A 19,399-nucleotide genomic window follows, 5' to 3' on the forward strand; every position below is an offset into this window, starting at 1 on the left:
GATTATCACGGTTGGATACGTACGGTGTGAAAGAAGTTCAACACACATATATACATAGGCTGACAGAGGATTACACTGTGAGTGACCACATGGTGTATTTGTCCCGTTACACTACACTGATAAAACAATGCGGACAAAATTCGAGGAAAATGCATAAATTCTTTCATAAACAAAAATTATCATAGAATTACAACTTTCAAACCAATGTTATCCCCACCCATTAATTGCTTCCAACTGGAAAACTTGTTTGCAGAAAATAACGAATTAAGCTCTTGGATGGTGTGTCCTCTAAACTCCATGATAATTCAGTGGTTGGGTGCCCCTGTGTATACATTTTCCTTGCAAACAGAAATTTCCACAAATGCCGCTTTATAGCTTGTAATGTTGATTTAAAACATGTGTTTTTCACAACAAAAACCATGATCCATGTAAGTTTTGGTTTAGGCCACATATTAGTTTATTCCAAAAAGCTTGTAATGTTGTTTGAATTTCATTATAAAATATAGTACAATAAAACCCTTTCTATCCGCGAGGGTTACGTTTTTAATCTTGGCAGTTTCACTAGATTCTGCGCGCACCTCCCCAGTGTCGGTGGTCTGACTACGTATGCTCGTAAATACTGGAGTCCGGCGAGTCGCAAATAGGAATTAGTATACATTTAGTAACTTGCGAATCATCAAAACTCAAGAATCCAGAACTCGCGAATAGAGAAGGGTCACTGTACTGATGCCACTACAAAAAACAGGCATTTTTGGAACATACAATGCAATGCAAGTAGCGAATGTGCAGTGCAGTACTACAATGGGATTACCCGATTCGTTATGGTTCTGCGTAACGTAAAGATGCAGCAAGCAACACATCACTATTGTCTTGCGCGGTGTTGAATGTGTTTACATCAAGAGTGTGATTTTCTTCATAAAAAATATTCGTGGTCACCAAAACATTACCATTATATGCAGGGCATGGTATATCCGCCAACGTTATTTTGAGAATACACGTACGCTGGAATTGGTCAACATTAAATATTGTGCATTTACCACACATACACACAGAACATTCTGTATAGTGGCATCAGTGGCGCACTTTCAACAGAATACACCCAAAATACACATACCGTAAATCGCATAGTTGAATTTACCTAACGTTAACATCTCCAGGTACAAACCTTTATAGCCACATACGTTGAAATATAATAACGTTAAAATGTTAATTCCCCCAAAATGTAGAGGTGTCCAAGTTATAAAATGTCGGTTTTCTATATATATAATCGTGAATGTCTGTCTGTCCGTCTGTGTGTGTGTGTGTGTGGATTTCGGACCATACGCACTTTCATTGGACGGCGGTTGCCCCTGGCAATGGCTAGCGACGCCTTCGCCGCTTTCATTGGACCTGGCAACGGCTAGCCACGCCTTCGCCAAAGGCTGCAGTTTCATTGGACGGCGGTTGCCCCTGCCAACGGCTAGCCACGCCTTCGCCACTTTCATAGGCTCCGTAAATAATTAAATAATAGCCATTACACAGTATTGTTGGCGCGCTGAGGTGGGGGGGGGAAGGAACGCCACCCGTACCCTGCCTCTGCCGGGTGGCCAATTTTGGCGAGGCCGCAGGCTCTGCACGCTACTAGGCCTCGACACCCACCACGCCACTCTGAGGTAAATTCATCAAAGTTTTTCCTACTCTTCACTCCACCCCCACCACAATGTGTGCAATTAATATTACTTTTAAACCCAACGCGCCAACAATCGATTACTTAAATGTTCACTGTACAAATAGTCACTAAGCTGGGTCAGCGTACTGCCAGTCTATCATGTACACTGTAGCCTGCTTATTAAGCTCGGTGAGCGTACTGCCACTCTATCATGTACACTCTAGCCTGCTTATGAAGCTGACTGCGTGTACTGGCAGTCTATAATGTGGACTGTAGCCTGGTTATTATAATCGATTCTTTATATGTTCTTTGTACAAATAGTCATTATGCTGCTTGAGCGACCCCAGTTCGATTCCAACTCACGCCCACCACCGCTGACGATTATTTGAAACGGACCTGGCCCTCCCCTAGGTCCACTCAGCCTCAAACGCGTAACTGCTGTCGTGTGTGAACATCGTCACTGGGGAGACAAATGGGCGGCCGGGCATCGTGGATCCAAGTCCCGGGCGAAGCCGGGTCATGTGTATGTGTGTATGTGTTTATGTGTATGTCTGTGTGTCTCTATGTATGTGTGTATGTATGTATGTGTTTGTGTGTATGTGTGTGTGTATGTATGTGGGTTTTTTTCTATGTCTTTATGTGTATGTCTGTGTGTCTGTATGTATGTGCGTATGAACGTGTGTGCATGTGCTTGTGTGTATGTATGTGTGTGTCTATGTATGTGTGTGTATGTCTTTCTGTGTATGTATGTGTGTATATGTATGTGTGTTATGTGTCTGTCTGTGTGTCTGCATGTATGTGTGTGTATGTGTTTGTATGTGTTTGTGTGTTTACGCTCGCATTACACAAATGTGTTGCAGGTCTAAGGCGTTCCTTGCGCAGCATTGCCGCTTTATTATTTCAGTCGTTTACTGCCGTACGCACCCTGAAAGTCGTGTGTGTCTGCAGCAAGCGCGTGTATGTGTACCTATGGACGCGCGCGCGTGTGTTGTGTAGGGGGAACGGTAGTGTAGTGCTTAGCGTGCTGTCTGTGTCTGTGTGTGTGTGTCTGTGTGTGTGTGTCTGTGCTGTGTTGTGGGGAGCGGTAGTGCAGCGGTTAGCGCGCTGCGCTATGAACCTGGCGACCCGGGTTCGATTCCCGCTCACGGCTAACACCAGTGACGATTATCTGAACCGGTCCTGGGCCTCCCCTAGGTCGACTCAGCCTTAAATGAGTACCTGGTGCGGTGTGTAAACATCGCCACTAGGGAGACAAAGGCGGTCGGGCGTGGTGCTGGCCACCCACCCCCTCGTGTACCGTTCCGGCCTTCATAGGTGTTCGCTAACAGCACTTGCCCCTACAGTCTGTTCAGGCTATACGGGCGAACTTTGTCTTTGTATCTTTGTGTGTCTGTGTGTGTCTCTGTGTGCGTGTGTGGTGTGTGGGGAGCGGTAGTGTAGTGGTTAGCGTGCTGTCTGTGTGTCTGTGTGTGTGTGTGTCTGTGTGTGTGTCTGTGCGTGTGTGGTGTGTGAGGAGCGGTGGGTGTAGTGGTTAACGCTACGCTGCGCTACAAACCCGGCGAACCGAGTTCCATTCCCGCTCACGGCCACCACCGGTGACGATTATTTGAACCTCCCCTAGGTCGACTCAGCCTCAAACGAGTAACTGGTGTGGCGTATTAACATCGCCACTGGGGAGACAAAGGCGGCCGTGCGTGAGTGGTGAGGGAGGGAGAGTGGTGAGGGAGGGAGAGTGATGAGGGAGGGAGAGTGGTGAGGGAGGGACTCAGCCGCAAAACGAGTAACTGCTGTAGCGTATTAACATCGCCACTGGGGAGACAAAGGCGGCCGGCCGTGGTAGATACAAGTCCCGGGCGAAGCCGGGTAGTACAGCTAGTGTATACATAAAACAACGATTTTAAAAGTATAATTGCAAGTCAATGTCTACTGAAATCTCATGAGAATGTCTGTGCGTTATGTAACTTCTGCAGTTAACGCAGGAATCCCACATTTAGAGCTTTCGAGCTCACTGGCACCCTCTTGCAGGGATAGAGGTAACTGAACTGTATTTCCCTACTACACCTTAGTCTAAGATGACAAAAAACATGCTGCACATTTTTAAAATTATTTAAGTATCGTTTTGCCTCCTGCGATTAGGCTGAAGCCTAATGCATATCACAGTGTAATACTTTTCCATGGTTTTACATTTATTTCCTCTGGAAATGTGAATACAGAAGCAACTTTATCAAATTATTTCAAAGGCAATTGCGTGCAGACTTTATCAGTCAAACCAGCATACATCACTGTAGTGTGACGTTACGTCACAGCTCGATATGATTGAGTTTGCGTGGCGTCGGCATAGCCAATCGCAGTGGTGGTATTGCTGTCCATTGTCTGAATTTCCATACTAGTACAAAGGTGGGCTGTACGTTGTTGCGGTAAAGACAAATAAAGATCAGGACTTTAAATTGACGACGTTAATTGCAAATGCACGTTATTTACGCGGTACATCTGCTGGGGACGTTTAGAGAAAACAAAGCATTAATGCAAAACAATATGTTGATCTGTTGGAGGTTATAATAGAGGCAACAATATATAATAGATTACCTACTTTGCCATATGGATAAGAAAAATGGATGGTTGATCTTGGAAATGTAACAATATTTGAAAGGTGTGCAAAGTAATACAAATGTAACTATTTATTTAAAAAATGTATGATATCAGGTAAGTGCCACTGAGCTGTACAGCTCTTTTTAGAAGCAACCTGGTCACCAATAATCACTCGACGAAGTAGATTATCACATGGAACTGTAAAGCAGCGAAATACTTTAAACGTGTGACGTTGATTCAAAATGTGGAGAGGAAAACCGGAGGACTCGGAGGAAAATCCACGAGACCTCGGGGAGAACACACAAACTGAAAATATACAGTATATACAGTATATTTGGAGTTTGAATGTTTCTCTCTCCTCCACATTAATAAGCATGCGTTTAAAGTTTTTGGCTGCTGTAAATCTTCATGTGATAAACCATTTCGTTGGGCCATCATTTGTTATAGCCAGGTTGCTTCTAAAAAAAGAGATAAATAGCTCTGTGGGCCTTAGCTGGTAAAACAAAAAGTAGTTTTTAGTTTTACACAGGCGTCAGGGTCGCCATAAAGCCAACAACCTATTGTATACAAGGTGAGGTACATCTCCCAGCCACCGTAGCGCCCTGGAGAGGGTTAATAAAGTGCGCTTGGAATATGGAGCCTTTGTGGAAAGATATGATAGTCAGCGGTCGAAGTTAATGGTGGAGACGGAATGATGAATTAAACTCGTAAGCGTCAGCCTCATGGGTTGTTGAATTGCGAAATCATGAGATGTAGCTATGGATTGGAAAGTCCTTCACCTACAAGTGCGCAGATCATGGCTGCGCAGATCAATTATGATGATTCATCAGCCGTGGAAACTCTCTTTTGGTCTTCACTGGGGTCTTGTGAACGAGTGGGTAATTGTAGTGCTATTGAAGGATTCTTTGTCATTAAAAATGAAACGCAGGCTCATGATAACAACTTGCTGGATTTGCCAGAGGTTCATCGTGCGAAATTGGAGAACCTGGTGAAAATGGAAGCCCTGCAACACAGAGACAAAAACATGAAAATAATCAGATTCATTACATTTAAATGCATGAGACGTGGGTTCGATCCCGACCCTGATGCCGGCTGTATATTTAAAGTTTGCATGTTCCCCCCATGGTTGCATGGATTTTCTCCGGGTTCTCCGATTTTACCCTCCACATTTAGAAACATGCTTTTAGAGTATTCGGCTGCTATAAATATCCACATGATAAGCCACTTCATTCAGCTATAAGTTGTGGCCAGGTCGCTTCTAAAAAAGAGATAAATAGCTCAGTTGTCCTTTACGTGGTAAAACATAAATAGTTTACAGTTCAGTTTATACCTAGCTCACTGAGAGATTTCTACTGCAAGTCTGCTGCCCCTATAGTTGGAACTTCATTGCCATAACCATCCGTGCAGTTGACTCCCTTGCCTATGACTGACTGCCAAATATGAAACAAATGTCCACCGTTTCTGTACAACATATTCAGATTATGTTCATAATTATATGGTTTTGTAAAACTACATTAACATAACGTCATGGGTCTGTAGTAGGATAACTATGAGAAGAAAAAAAAGAAAGCAAATTATTTTCAAATCTGTGTTAAGAGAAGGTGATAGGTCTGACACACAGGCTCAACAGTTTTGAAATTCCAATTTACGGGTCCCACGTGGAGACCCATAACTCAGCCCCTCACCTCTTGTACTTTCTCATTAAATCACCAATTACATCGGCATTGGATTCCTATGATATCCTGCATCATGTGCAATTAACTATGTTACATATGCATGTTGACATGATTTCGCACCATACAGAGATAACCACGCGAATCGGAGGTGCGGGGGGAAGGACAACAAACTAAACACAAAACGCAGTTCTAAAGAAATACGTTTACAATTTAGTTTTAAAAGTGCATAGCCCCAGTAGCTTTCTAATGTCGGAAGGCGGAGCGTTCCAGATGGCCGCAGCAGCGCATCTAAAAGTGCACGATGTGGTGACCATTTTTATACAATGGCTAACCACAAGTCACTGCGATGGTTTATGCTCCTTAACGACAGTATACACAGTACATGGTAAGGTTATGTTACAGATCAGCCTTGTATGTGGTCGCGCTAAGTGAGGTCCGCGTATAGATTAACACGCCCGTGCATTGCTCATGCGTGGGAAATGGTTTTAAAAGCAATTTCTATAAAAAAAAAGGTAGAAAAGCTACACATTTCTAAACAAACCTGACACATGTCGATGACAGATTATTATTTTTGCGCTGAACGTGCGCAAAAAAAATTCAATGGGATCAAAATCATTGTGATTTGAACTGGCTCCCTGTAAAGTACAAAATCGACTTGAAGATTCTGCTTCTCACGTTTAAGGCATTCAATGGGCTGGCTCCTAAATATCTCGCCGATCTGCTCAAGTTTTATAAACCACTGCGAAAACTTAGATCAGCTGATTTTGGTCCACTACTCATCAGTCCAAGAACAAGACTGTCATGTTCTATTGGAGATGGAGCCTCCCGGAGCCAGGCTTCGTAATTGTGGAATCCTCTTCCTCGGGTCCAGGATTACATCTTAAAACTCACCTATTTGTACAACAGGCTTTTCCAGTAACTTTATATTATAACATACTATGTTGGTGTCTAATTGGATTACTCTGTAAGTATTATAATTCGTAGCTCCTCATTTTATTGTAATTGCGAATGTAGTCATTGATATTGCTATAAGCTTTCTAGTTCGCTGATATTTTATCTACACTTTTGAGTGTAGTTTAACTTTAATTTACAGCGCTTTGAGATACTTAAAAATGAAAGGCGTGTTATAAAATAGAGGTTATTATACTCTTTGGTTCTTTTGGTATAAAATAATACCTACGTGACTTGATCGAAAGAACCAAAGAGTATGGATTCCTGCAGTTATGAAAGCTTCAAATCAAGATAGAGGTTATTATATTTATTATTGTACCATGAGGTCATATGTTGCAAAAGCTCCTGGGCAACATTTCTTTAAAGTTTTTGAGAGTCAACAAACCTGCCAAATTTTATTGAGATATATCTGCAAATCTATGGGACTTTATAATAATCCCGGGAACTCTGTCTGAACCTATAGAACTCTATGTCAGTCATTGGTGGTGAGCCACTAAAGTTGAGTACCTCGTTTGAATCACAGATGGCGGAAAAACATCTGAGCCACCTCCTCGAGACTTCTCTGTTTTATCACTCACCCAGCGCTTTTAGCCACTTGCGTAGCCCTTGATCGTATTGTTTCTGCACGGCCTTCAGAGCTACCAGCAGCTTCTGGAATTCCTCCTCTCCGCTGATGAAGTGCTCGAGTATGAAGGCGGCGCACTCGCCCTTGTCCTTGATGTCTCTGGCCGTGTTGTAGACATGCCGCTGGATGTACCACTTGCTGTCCAGCTCGTCCAGCAGGACCCAAGGGTCCTTGGTGATCCACTTCTTTAGATCCTCACGGCTGGTGATGATTCTCTCTCGCGTTCCCTCCTCCACAATCACAATTGCTGCCTTATTTTCTGTGGCGCAGTAAAATAATATGTTTACATATTGACATGTTGTGCTTGGTTAAAGATGCATGTAACTTTCAGCCAACGCTGAACATTCGTACGTACGTATGTTGAACTTCTTTCGCACAGTGCGTAGCCAACCATGCTAATCTGAGGTGTAGGGGAAGGACAACAAACTAAACACACAAAGTAGTTCTGAAGAAATTCGTTTTCAATTCAGATTATTTTAAAGCGCATAGCTCCAGTGGCTTCCTAATATCGGAAGAAAGAGCATTCTAGACGGTCGTATATTCATCCGACTTCAATGCATAGAGATAGACCAAGAGTGAGGAACCCTTTCCATGAATGAAGGCCAAAGATAACATTAAATACGTTTAGAAAGTAAAACAAAGCCTGTAACAGACTGTTGGGTCAAGTGCTGTTAGTGATTATCAGCACTCAATGAAGGCCGACACTGTGGCACACGAGGTCGGTGGCCAGTAGAGGCCGACCGAAACTGAATTTCGGGTTTCGGCCGAAACCGAAACCAGACCGAAAGTAAAAAATTGACTTTCGGCCGAAACCGAAGTCGAAAACGAAAGTTTAACTACACTTTCGACCGAGACCAAAACAGAAAGGTATATAAACGAAGTTACCAAACAAAAGATTTATGAAATATGTCATGATACAATGCTAATTTAATTAAAAATAAATCTAGAATTAATAATTCAGAGCCTGCAGTAAGAGTCGCTAAATATCAAATCTTGTGTTACTTAATTAGTAATTATATCCAAACAAACGAATGTTGTAGTTAAGAAACAACAGTTTTTTCCGCATTCAGCCGGACAGGCTGCCATCTGTTGACTGGTCGTATATACATTAGCAGACCATGGTTGCGGCTGTAACCTCGCTCCCAAGCTGCTGCTGCTGACATGTGTGTGTTTGCAGCCTATCGCATAGGATTGCCTAGCGCCAACTGACCGACCAATAGGGAGAGTGATAGACGTAGCACTAGCATTATATTAAAAAAAATTATCTTCGGTTGACGAATGACCGAAAGTCAATATCAGTTTCGGCCGAAACCGAAACCAGACCGAAAGTAAAAAAATAACCTTTGGCCGAAACCGAAAGCATGCCGAAAGAGGCCATTTGCCAAATTTCGGCGCCGAAACCAAAACCGAATTTCGGTCGGCCTCTAGTGGCCAGCACCACGCCCGGCCGCCTTTGTCTCCCAAATGGTGATATTTACACACCACACCAGATACTCATTTGAGGCTGAGTCGACCTAGGGGAGGCCCAGGACCGGTTCAGATAATCTTCACTGGTGTTGGCCGTGAGCTGGAATTTAACTCGAGTAATCAGGTGTGGCACAGCACGCTAACCACTCCACTACCGCTTGCCATATAGAAGTCAAACAAACATCGTCACATGCCTAAGTGATTTATGTTACTGCAATAGGCGCTACAGTGACAACAGTGACTGGGCACGGGTGGTAGCATAATAGGTGTTGGGCCTCCGCTTCACCAATGAGAGTTTTTTTTACATTTTACAACTTTAGGCCAATTGAGCTACTATATAGTTTTTTTTTCAGAAGCGACCTGGCTATCACATATGATAGCCCGATGAAGCGTCTTATCACGCGTAAATTTTAAAGCAGCCAAATACTTAAAATGCGTGTTGATTCTCAACACGCAGATAATAAATCCACGTGACCATGAGGAGAACATGTAAACTACAGAGCTCCCTTTCCTGGAGGCCTTTCCTGCAGCAGCGGCGTGAGCAGCAAGCAATGACATACCGAGAGAGCTGAGCCACTGCTTGATCTCGGGGAATTTGTCCTTGAGCTCCTGGAGTGTCTCCAGCAACCTTTGACACTTCCTCTCTCCTCCGTCGATGAAGTGGTCGAGCAGGAAGCCAGCCTGTTCCATTGCAGCCATCCTCGTGGCTTTGGAATAGACGTGCCCTGCGATGTGTCCCCTCCTCGTCAACTCGTCCAGCAAAGTAGAGGGGGAGCTAGCACTAGCGACCCACTTCTTCAGATCGGGCTTATTGCCGCGGATCACGTGCTCAGCGTTCCCAGGCACGACCACGATTTTTTTTTCTGTAAGATGGAATTTCGGATACAATCCAAGATATAATTTTGGTCAAATCTGTCAACACTCCCTACCTGCTAAATCCCGCAACTGCTGCAAAGTAGACACGTGACCTCCCAACATCTGCCCTAACAGTAATCTCACCAACCTGGTCTTCATGTGAAAAATAATATCTGGGTTTTATTCTTTCTGGCAATAAAACAAGAGGTGTTAAGATGCGCAAACGCAAAATAAAAACCTTTTGCAAGACATCAAGTTTGCATTAGCCACACACAGTACTTATGGCAAAACATGGAAAATAACATGCTCTGATAATATTGCCATTGTCTTTGAAACTGATTGACCTGTACTATATTATCAGAGCATGTTTGTTTGCATGTTTTGCCACAAGTACTGTGTGTGGTTAATGCAAACTTGATTCCTTGCAAAAAGTAAAAATTTGGTGTTTTAACATCTTAACGCCTATTTTATTTCCATGAAGGGTAAAACCAATGTTTATGTCTCATACTTTGATACTGGCAAGACTCGTGGAGACCTTTATTAATTCCTGTCTCGGTAACCTGCCATCCCACACCCTGCACAATCATATCTACAGTACTCACCAACCGTGGTCTCTGTCACATTACGGCACTGCTAATCCTGTATCGGCACTAAATTCCCAGGATCAGTCTTAGACATATGTTCAATGTCAACAACTCCTTTACAAGCCACTTGGTTAAAATCTCTGACCCATACAATATTACAGAAAGCAATAACATTTTTTCCTACTAAAATCCATCTATTGCCTTCCAAAATGGTTTCTATGGCACATCAATAGCCTGCCATGCCAAAGCAATAAGCCACTTGGCCTGCTTCTCAACCCACCGCATGATGGAGATTGATGCCTAACTACAAAAAGTAGATTACTACCTCAACCTTTGCTTTTCATATCCGGTCTGGTGATCCTGCTGCAGGAGTCCTATTTATAGCTGCCGTGATTAACTTTGTCCAGCCTCAGTGCCTAAGACTGCCACCAAAGCTGCATAACATTAATATTCCAAGTCCTGCACGCTCATCACACCTTGATTGATTCCTAAGTTTCCTACTGTGCTAACCCCATTCATGGTCTAAGTGTATATGCAGGAGAGCATAACGATGAATAAGAATAAATTCATAATAAAGAATAATAAAATAACATTTTAACGAACACCTGCCCTAACATCAAATCATGATGAAGTTTTACCTTCTATCCGTATATAGCCCTGACCACCATCTTACAAGTTTTTGTATCAGCCAACTTATTTTGGGTTGCATTGAGTCTAGGAGTTCCTGCCACACAGTTACACCTCCCTTAACCTTCACAAAGCAAAGCCAAGGATCCTCCCCATACTTCCAGCAGTTCTCTCTATCAAAAGTCTTACTGTCAATTTTCGAAGTTTGTAGTTTGACTGTGGCACAAAATGGCACACTCAATTCTAACAACGTCAACAATCTTAAATATCCACTGCGAAGCAAACGGAACGTATTTTATGTTTACTTTGTTATAAACCAGCGCGGGCCTTTGGATTTAAAGTTGTTAACCTCTGCAAACAAGTGGAACATTTTCTGTTGTTGGTTCATGTCTCATCAAGGAGTAGAAAGCATCACCACTTGAACTCCGTTCATCATCACAGGGGGTTTTGGCTAACCATTTAACAAAGACGGTCGGCGTATCACGCACTTTCAGATGCGTGTCTGCGGCCGCCTGGAACACACTTCCTTCTGATATTAGGAAGCCAACTGGAGATACACACTTTTACATAATCTATATTGACAAACTAATTTCTTTAGAATCGATTTTTGTACACTTTGGTTATTTCGGTAAAATAACGTAGAAAATAGGATGATCGCTTGTGTGGCGATCGAAACATCGTGATCTATTATGATTTTTCTATGTGACTTTACCGAAAGAACCAAAGAGTATGGATTCCTGCAGTCACGAAAGCTTCAAATCAAGATCTATTTTTGTGTTTAGTTTGTCGTCGTTCCCCCGAACCTTTTGCACGGTTGGCTATGTACGGTGAGAAATAATTTCAATTATTTGCATACATTCATCCTCGCAGTTGCTTTTAGTTATCCACTCTTGTCACTATAATTTATAGGGATTCACTTTTACTTTAACTCTGGCCAGCCCTGACAATGCTGACAGTGGCTTTTCTATCATATATGCTGTTGGGGTCCACTAGGATCTTGTTCCTAGTGTGGTTATGTTGAAAGGACTATGCACAGATAATTCTTTATCTTACCTGGGGGATTGGTGCTGTTGGTTTCCCTTGTAAGTCCTGTAAAAGAGACACATACACACACAGTGCTGTCACAAATTAACCACTATACCTCGCTGATCTCGTCAAGAAGCACAAAACATCATCACATGAACCCCGCTCATCCTTCAAACCTTCTATTTTTTCGCCATCGAACAAAGATGGTCACCGCATTGTGTTCTTTCAGATACGCTTCTGCAGCCATCTGGAACGTTCTTCCTTCCTATACTAGGAAGCCACTGGAGCTACGCACTTGCAAATGATCTAGATTGAAAACTCAATTCTTTTTGTAGATTTTTACGTGTAGTTTGTTGTCCTTCCCTTGCACCAATAATTATCACGGTTGGCTACGTATGGTGAGACAGAAGTTCAACATACATTCAAGTATATGTAATTAGATAGAACTCACTGGAAAAGATTGCAGCAAATGGTGGCAATAAGTATTCATCTCGCAAATAATATAATGGGCAATATTGATGACCACGATCATCATCATCACCATCCATGGGCAGACAGCCCGTAGGTGTCCCCTGCACATTTCGTCATTTGTTTTTTGCTTTCCTCTGTCTTGTGCCAATATGTTAAAGTAGTACCACCTATTTCTGGCACCAATCACTTCTCATACCGTTGTCAAGCCTTTCTCTGTTAGGTCTTCCTTCTCTTTCCGATTCCTTCCATTTTTCCGAAGAACATACTTTTAAGTTTGCTGTTGTTGTCCATCCTACTACATGTGTCCAAATAGTGCCAGTTACCTTCTTCCTTCTTTTGATGACGATTAATTACCCATTAATTAGAAGCACCAGCTACCACGAACAACATAAAAAAAAATTGCACGCATTTGTTACATATATTTATATCTCTGACATGACACGGTCATTGAGGGTCAGTCCGAGGCCACCCCTGTCCATGATACGCACACAGCGGCAGATTGAGGAGCAAACCAACTTACCCATTCTCTTTGGAAATGCACAAAATTCAGACTAGGAAGAGCGAGAGTTCCCATGTGAGTGTTAACGTGGATCTGTGCAACGGTACGGATTCAGTCTTTTTGTCCATCTACTCCAACCTCTATTTCCCCTCCTTTGTCCTCCTGCCCCTTTCCACATCCTCCACCTTCTGTTGTCCCCCACTTAATACCTCGCCTCGTCATATTTGATTGCTCCATATCTGAAACCCTGTCGGTGTATCTTTTCCTTCTCTCCCTTGCTCCCTTATCCCTTCTACCCCCTCTTGGTACGGTTCCCTAATCGCTTTTTTCTACCTCAACTTCTGTACAGTTTTGTGTCCCTTTCCCCATAGTCTCCCTGATTTGTGAGCCCTGCCCCCTCCGGGTGCCCCCTCCCCCCCCCAATCAGAGGTCTCCTCCCATATAACCTCCCTTTGCCTGCCCCATTGCTTCAGTTAGTTGACCAGGCAGGGAGTAACGGAGTCATCCTGGGCTAATGCCCAGGAGAGCGGGATACCCTCAAATCCACTTCGTGTTCTTCATCCCTCAGTCTACATCCAGCTCTCTCCCTTCCTGTTTAACCCTTGTCATACTCCTCTTATCCCCTGATTAGAGCTACATACAAAGCTCTCTTATCATTACCATATGTTCAGATTTCTTTGTTTGAGCCCCTTCCCTCACCACTTCCATTTTCCCTTGACTCCAGTCTCAACAATATCAAGGGCTCGGGCCTGTTTACTACCCCATCCTGACAACCCCCGCCCATTGTGTCCTCCTGTTTCTTCAAAGTGAAGTACCGTTGATGACGCTTGGACACCGTTGTAAGGCACACGTGTTTATTCGTACAAGTAGTCACACTGCGGACATACAATACTAGAGGGGTGTATCGGCCCCCTCACCCGGATAGCTGGGAATACTCTACTAGCTACCCCTGACCTACCTCCTGGTCCTCCACTAATGGGCTAGGGGAGGCTATCTGGCCCGACACTGGTCAGTCGGGCTACGGTACCCGGAGTCCCAGAGTACTAACTCTGGTTCACGGGACCACGCCACTGGCTCGGTCCTGCGCGGCCCTGACAAGGGCGGCGTCCCAGGGGAGTCCAGGGCTCTAGCTAGTCGATCTTCTGTCTTCCCTACTTTTACTCTAAACTCCCCCCCGAGCTCTCCGGCTCATCCACATTTATACCCCCCGGAGGATCACAACCCCCCGGGCAGCCCCCCAGGCCGCCCGGTGCGGACGTCGTTGCGGGCACCTCCCCGTGTACTCACGGAGCCCCGCCCACTGTGTTTGTTACCCGTGTGATCCTATGCATACAGCCCTACACATACAGCCCCTCTGTAACAGCCCTACAAAAGCATTGAGAATGATGATGCAATGGGCGCCTTTATTTGTTCTTCAAGATCACTTTGCTATCCATCGACCTATATTGATGGTTGTATTCTGTTTATTAAATTAAGATACGAAGTTAGGTGCTGCACTCGAGTCTCACCAAAAGCCAAGGTTTTGTTGGGGGCTCCACATTTTGAACCCAAGGGTTTTTCTTTTGGGTGGGACTCGACTGTGCGTAGTTCGGTTGTATTTTATCCCCCTGTATCCCTTTTATTTCATGCAGCGATGGTCCACAGCCAAAGCAAGCCTCCACCCTCTGAAATGACTGCCAATAAATATGACTAACAACACACACTGGATCGCGCTTTCCTGACCCCCAGTAACTTTGAAGAAAACCCCCCTCTATGATCAAACTAAAAAGTCTCCCTCAATGTAAACGCCCTGAACCACCCTATCATGAGACAGCGTACCCTTCTCATGTTTTAGGCAAGCATGAGGCTGATGTTGCATTCCTGCAAGAAACGCATCTCACTCAACGAGAGGATTAGCTATTCTCATTAATGAAAGGATATAAATGACCCAAGAAATGCTCACATTAGACCCCGAAGGGGGTACATATATCTTGTAGGAAAATTGTCGGGCAAGGATGTCACCCTTTTGAACGTCTATACCCCCCACCCCAGTCAATTCAAAAGTGTTACTCTAATCACGGCTCTGATTGAGAAAAGGAATGGGGACCTTCTCGCAGGAGGAAATTGGAAACTGGTTAAAGATCTCGTTCTTGATAAATCGCACTCACCTGTTTCTGACCAAAACGCGGCACAGCAGCTTCTACTCACTGAACCAATCATTCAACACCAGTTGACAGACCATTGGAGGACCCTCCACCCTACTGAAAAAGTTTTTACTCACATTTCTAGAACCTATAAGATGCTTTCCAGAATCGATTATTACTATCTTATCTCAAGGCCCCTGTTACCACACGAAAGCAGATAATGACTAATTATTCATCACTAGACCGTCGATTCTTAGAGGACAATTAACAGTTTAAGAAATCAGAGAGGAAACTGAGGAATGTATTCAGATTCATTCTGCTCTATCCTTGCCTCTCTTCTCAAATATTATGGAACACACTTAAAGTGTACATAGAGGTTCTCTTATGGAGACGGGAGCTTATAAAAAATCCTGGAAAAAACAACAGCAGGCTCCCCAGAAGATATGGTGGATAGCTAGAGGTCACTATCTCTGTTAAATGCAGACTATAAGGTATTAGCTAAAACTTTAATTGATAGACTGAAAAGGATTCTCCCAGCGATTATATGGACAGCTCAGACGGGTTTCGTCAAAAAAAGAGACTCTGCTGAAAACGTCAGGACCCTCGTCAATACAACAGAGATTACTAACAGGCACAATCTCGCCGCACATGCCTTGATGCTGGATGGGGAAAATGCGTTTGATAGAGTTGAACGAGACATTCTATTTAGGGTAATGAGTAAAGTTAAATTTCCCTGACAATTCATAGACATGTGCAATATCCTATACACACATCCCACGGCCTCAGTTATGGCAAACGGAATAAGATCTGGGAGTTTTTCGTTGGGGAGGAGGTCGAGACAGAGCTGTCTGCTTCCCCCTCTACTCTTCACCCTGGCAATGAAACTACTCTCTGCAAATGAGAGTAGGTTTTCCCCTTTTATCTGGCGTCCTCTTGTCTAACACTTCCTCTGGTCAATCGAAATTATTTAAAAGTGCATAGATCCAGTGGCTTGTTAAATAGCAGAAAGAAGAGCATTCCAGAAGGTCGCAGGAGCGCATTTGGAAACATGCGATGCTGTGACCATATTTGTTCGATGGCCAGCCAAATGCCGCTGCTGCAAGGACGACCGGAGTTCGTGTGATGGTTTAAAAAAACTTACCTAGAGCATCACTTACCTAGAGAGCTTAGCCAAGTACGTAGTGCATCATCGTAATGTCGATGCACGGCTTTCAGAGCTACCAGCAGCTTCTGGTATTCCTCATCTCCGCTGATGAAGTGCTCGAGAATGAAGGCGGCACACTCGCCCTTGTCCTTGATGTCTCTGGCCGTGTTGTAGACGTGCCGCTGGATGTACCACTTGCTGTCCAGCTCATCCAGCAGGACCCAGGGGTCCTTGGCGATCCACTGTTTCAGATCATCGTGGCTCCTGGTGATTATCTCTCTCGTCCCCTCTTTCACAACCACGATCTGCGAGTTGTTTTCTGCGGTACATTCATCACTGTTGTCGTCACGCTGGTGCGGGGTTTGTCGTAAAAAATGACGTCATCATATGCCAACTACAATACCAGCTTGCCTATGAATACTTACTCTCTGTTTCTTTCGGTAAAGTCACGTAGATAGAAAATAATAATAAAAGAACACGACATTTCGGTCGCAACACAATAGTCCATCATCAGGTGAGAAAGAATGATCTGCTGTTGTGGCGGGAAGGGAGGGGCTGGGGTTTTGTAGAATCGTGGCTGCAGGAGTTCAGGGGGGAGAGGGGGGAGGGTTTGTGGTGCGCAGGGCCGGGTGGGGGCTGCAGAAAACATATGATTAATCTACATTGTTTTATGGTTGTTGTTGGCTTGCACCACATTGTGTTTTTTGCACACAGCGTTTTAATACGTTCTTTTTTGGGGGCGATATTTTCTGGTTTATTCTAGGATATTTCTGTTGTGCGTCGTCGCTTTGGGATGTTCTGTGTTCATATTTTGTTTGTTGCGGTTGCACCTGACTTAAGAGCCGCATGGCTCACAGGGCTATACCTAATAAATGAAACTTGAATATCATATTCTTAGGTTTTTTCGTTAAAGTCACGTAGGTAAAACATTAAAATTTATAAAAGTAAAATAAAATAAAAATCACGACGTTTCGGAGGCGACACAAGCTTCCGTCTTCAGGTGGAACCGTCACAGCCACAACAGCTGTATCATGTAAATGAGAGATTACAAGAGCTACCACTCCGTATATATAATGGTTGGAGAGGGGGAAGGGCCAAGTACGGCACACTTTTTATTAATATGGTAAGGTGAGGCTTAAGAGGCTGAGCCTTTGTTATGGAGAGATACGGTCTGTGACTAAGCCTGGCCTACATAACAATAGTGTGAAAAAATAAACAACTAAACATGGTAAAACAAGCCTGGCTGTCTATCAATAACCTGTAATAGTTGTCTGTCAAATAAGATGGTCCAAATAAGTGTAGCTAAATCTTTTTTGCATGGTTAATCACATCTTTCCAATGATTACTCAGTTTGTAACCATCATCACGGTTGAAATTATGTCTGTGTTTGTATATTTGTATGGCTTCATGTACAAATCTTTGATGATAGCCAGGAGGTTTGCAGAGCACCTTGGTCTCGGAAAATACAATTTCATGAGAGCCCACCGAGTTGTAGCAATGATCGGCAACGGCCGAAGAATCAGTTCTGCCGTGTTTCAGATCTGACTTGTGCTCCTTCTGGTGGATTCTTCGGCCATTGCCGATCATTGCTACAACTCGGTGGGCTCTCATGAAATTGTCTTTTCCGAGACCAAGGTGCTCTGCAAACCTCCTGGCTACCATCAAAGGTTTGTACACGAAGCCATCTATATATATAAAATCGTGAATGTCTGTCTGTCCGTCTGTGTGTGTGTGTGTGGATTTCGGACCATACACACTTTCATTGGACGGCGGTTGCCCCTGGCAACGGCTAGCGACGCCTTCGCCGCTTTCATTAGACCTGGCAACGGCTAGCCACGGCTTCGCCAAGGGCTGCATTTTCATTGGACGGCGGTTGCCCCTGCCAACGGCTAGCCACGCCTTCGCCACTTTCATAGGCTCCGTAAATAATTAAATAATAGCCATTACACAGTATTGTTGGCGCGCTGAGGTGGGGGGGGGAAGGAACGCCACCCGTACCCTGCCTCTGCCGGGTGGCCAATTTTGGCGAGGCCGCAGGCTCTGCACGCTACTAGGCCTCGACACCCACCACGCCACTCTGAGGTAAATTCATCAAAGTTTTTCCTACTCTTCACTCCACCCCCACCACAATGTGTGCAATTAATATTACTTTTAAACCCAACGCGCCAACAATCGATTACTTAAATGTTCACTGTACAAATAGTCACTAAGCTGGGTCAGCGTACTGCCAGTCTATCATGTACACTGTAGCCTGCTTATTAAGCTCGGTGAGCGTACTGCCACTCTATCATGTACACTCTAGCCTGCTTATGAAGCTGACTGCGTGTACTGGCAGTCTATAATGTGGACTGTAGCCTGGTTATTATAATCGATTCTTTATATGTTCTTTGTACAAATAGTCATTATGCTGCTTGAGCGACCCCAGTTCGATTCCAACTCACGCCCACCACCGCTGACGATTATTTGAAACGGACCTGGCCCTCCCCTAGGTCCACTCAGCCTCAAACGCGTAACTGCTGTCGTGTGTGAACATCGTCACTGGGGAGACAAATGGGCGGCCGGGCATCGTGGATCCAAGTCCCGGGCGAAGCCGGGTCATGTGTATGTGTGTATGTGTTTATGTGTATGTCTGTGTGTCTCTATGTATGTGTGTATGTATGTATGTGTTTGTGTGTATGTGTGTGTGTATGTATGTGGGGTTTTTTCTATGTCTTTATGTGTATGTCTGCGTGTCTGTATGTATGTGTGTATGAACGTGTGTGCATGTGCTTGTGTGTATGTATGTGTGTGTCTATGTATGTGTGTGTATGTCTTTCTGTGTATGTATGTGTGTATATGTATGTGTGTTATGTGTCTGTCTGTGTGTCTGCATGTATGTGTGTGTATGTGTTTGTATGTGTTTGTGTGTTTACGCTCGCATTACACAAATGTGTTGCAGGTCTAAGGCGTTCCTTGCGCAGCATTGCCGCTTTATTATTTCAGTCGTTTACTGCCGTACGCACCCTGAAAGTCGTGTGTGTCTGCAGCAAGCGCGTGTATGTGTACCTATGGACGCGCGCGCGTGTGTTGTGTAGGGGGAACGGTAGTGTAGTGCTTAGCGTGCTGTCTGTGTCT

General features: G+C 44.2%; 1 protein-coding gene across 1 annotated transcript in view; it reads right to left on the minus strand.

Moving 5' to 3' along the window:
• Positions 1–291: 291 nt before the first annotated feature.
• LOC133348680 (uncharacterized) overlaps positions 292–19,399 on the minus strand; it is a 51,811-nt gene continuing 32,703 nt past the window's right edge. Inside the window, exons 11-15 of the mRNA XM_061561624.1 lie at positions 16,299–16,604; positions 12,076–12,111; positions 9,517–9,819; positions 7,443–7,748; positions 292–5,240 (exon numbers count right to left, since the gene is read on the minus strand). Of these exons, the coding sequence (XP_061417608.1) occupies positions 5,149–5,240; positions 7,443–7,748; positions 9,517–9,819; positions 12,076–12,111; positions 16,299–16,604 (1,043 nt within the window). The 3' untranslated portion in view covers positions 292–5,148. The remainder of the gene's footprint in view (positions 5,241–7,442; positions 7,749–9,516; positions 9,820–12,075; positions 12,112–16,298; positions 16,605–19,399) is intronic.

This window comes from Lethenteron reissneri, chromosome 27 (assembly GCF_015708825.2).
Source record: "Lethenteron reissneri isolate LAM-NWPU_2019-01 chromosome 27, ASM1570882v1, whole genome shotgun sequence".
NCBI lineage: Eukaryota > Metazoa > Chordata > Hyperoartia > Petromyzontiformes > Petromyzontidae > Lethenteron > Lethenteron reissneri.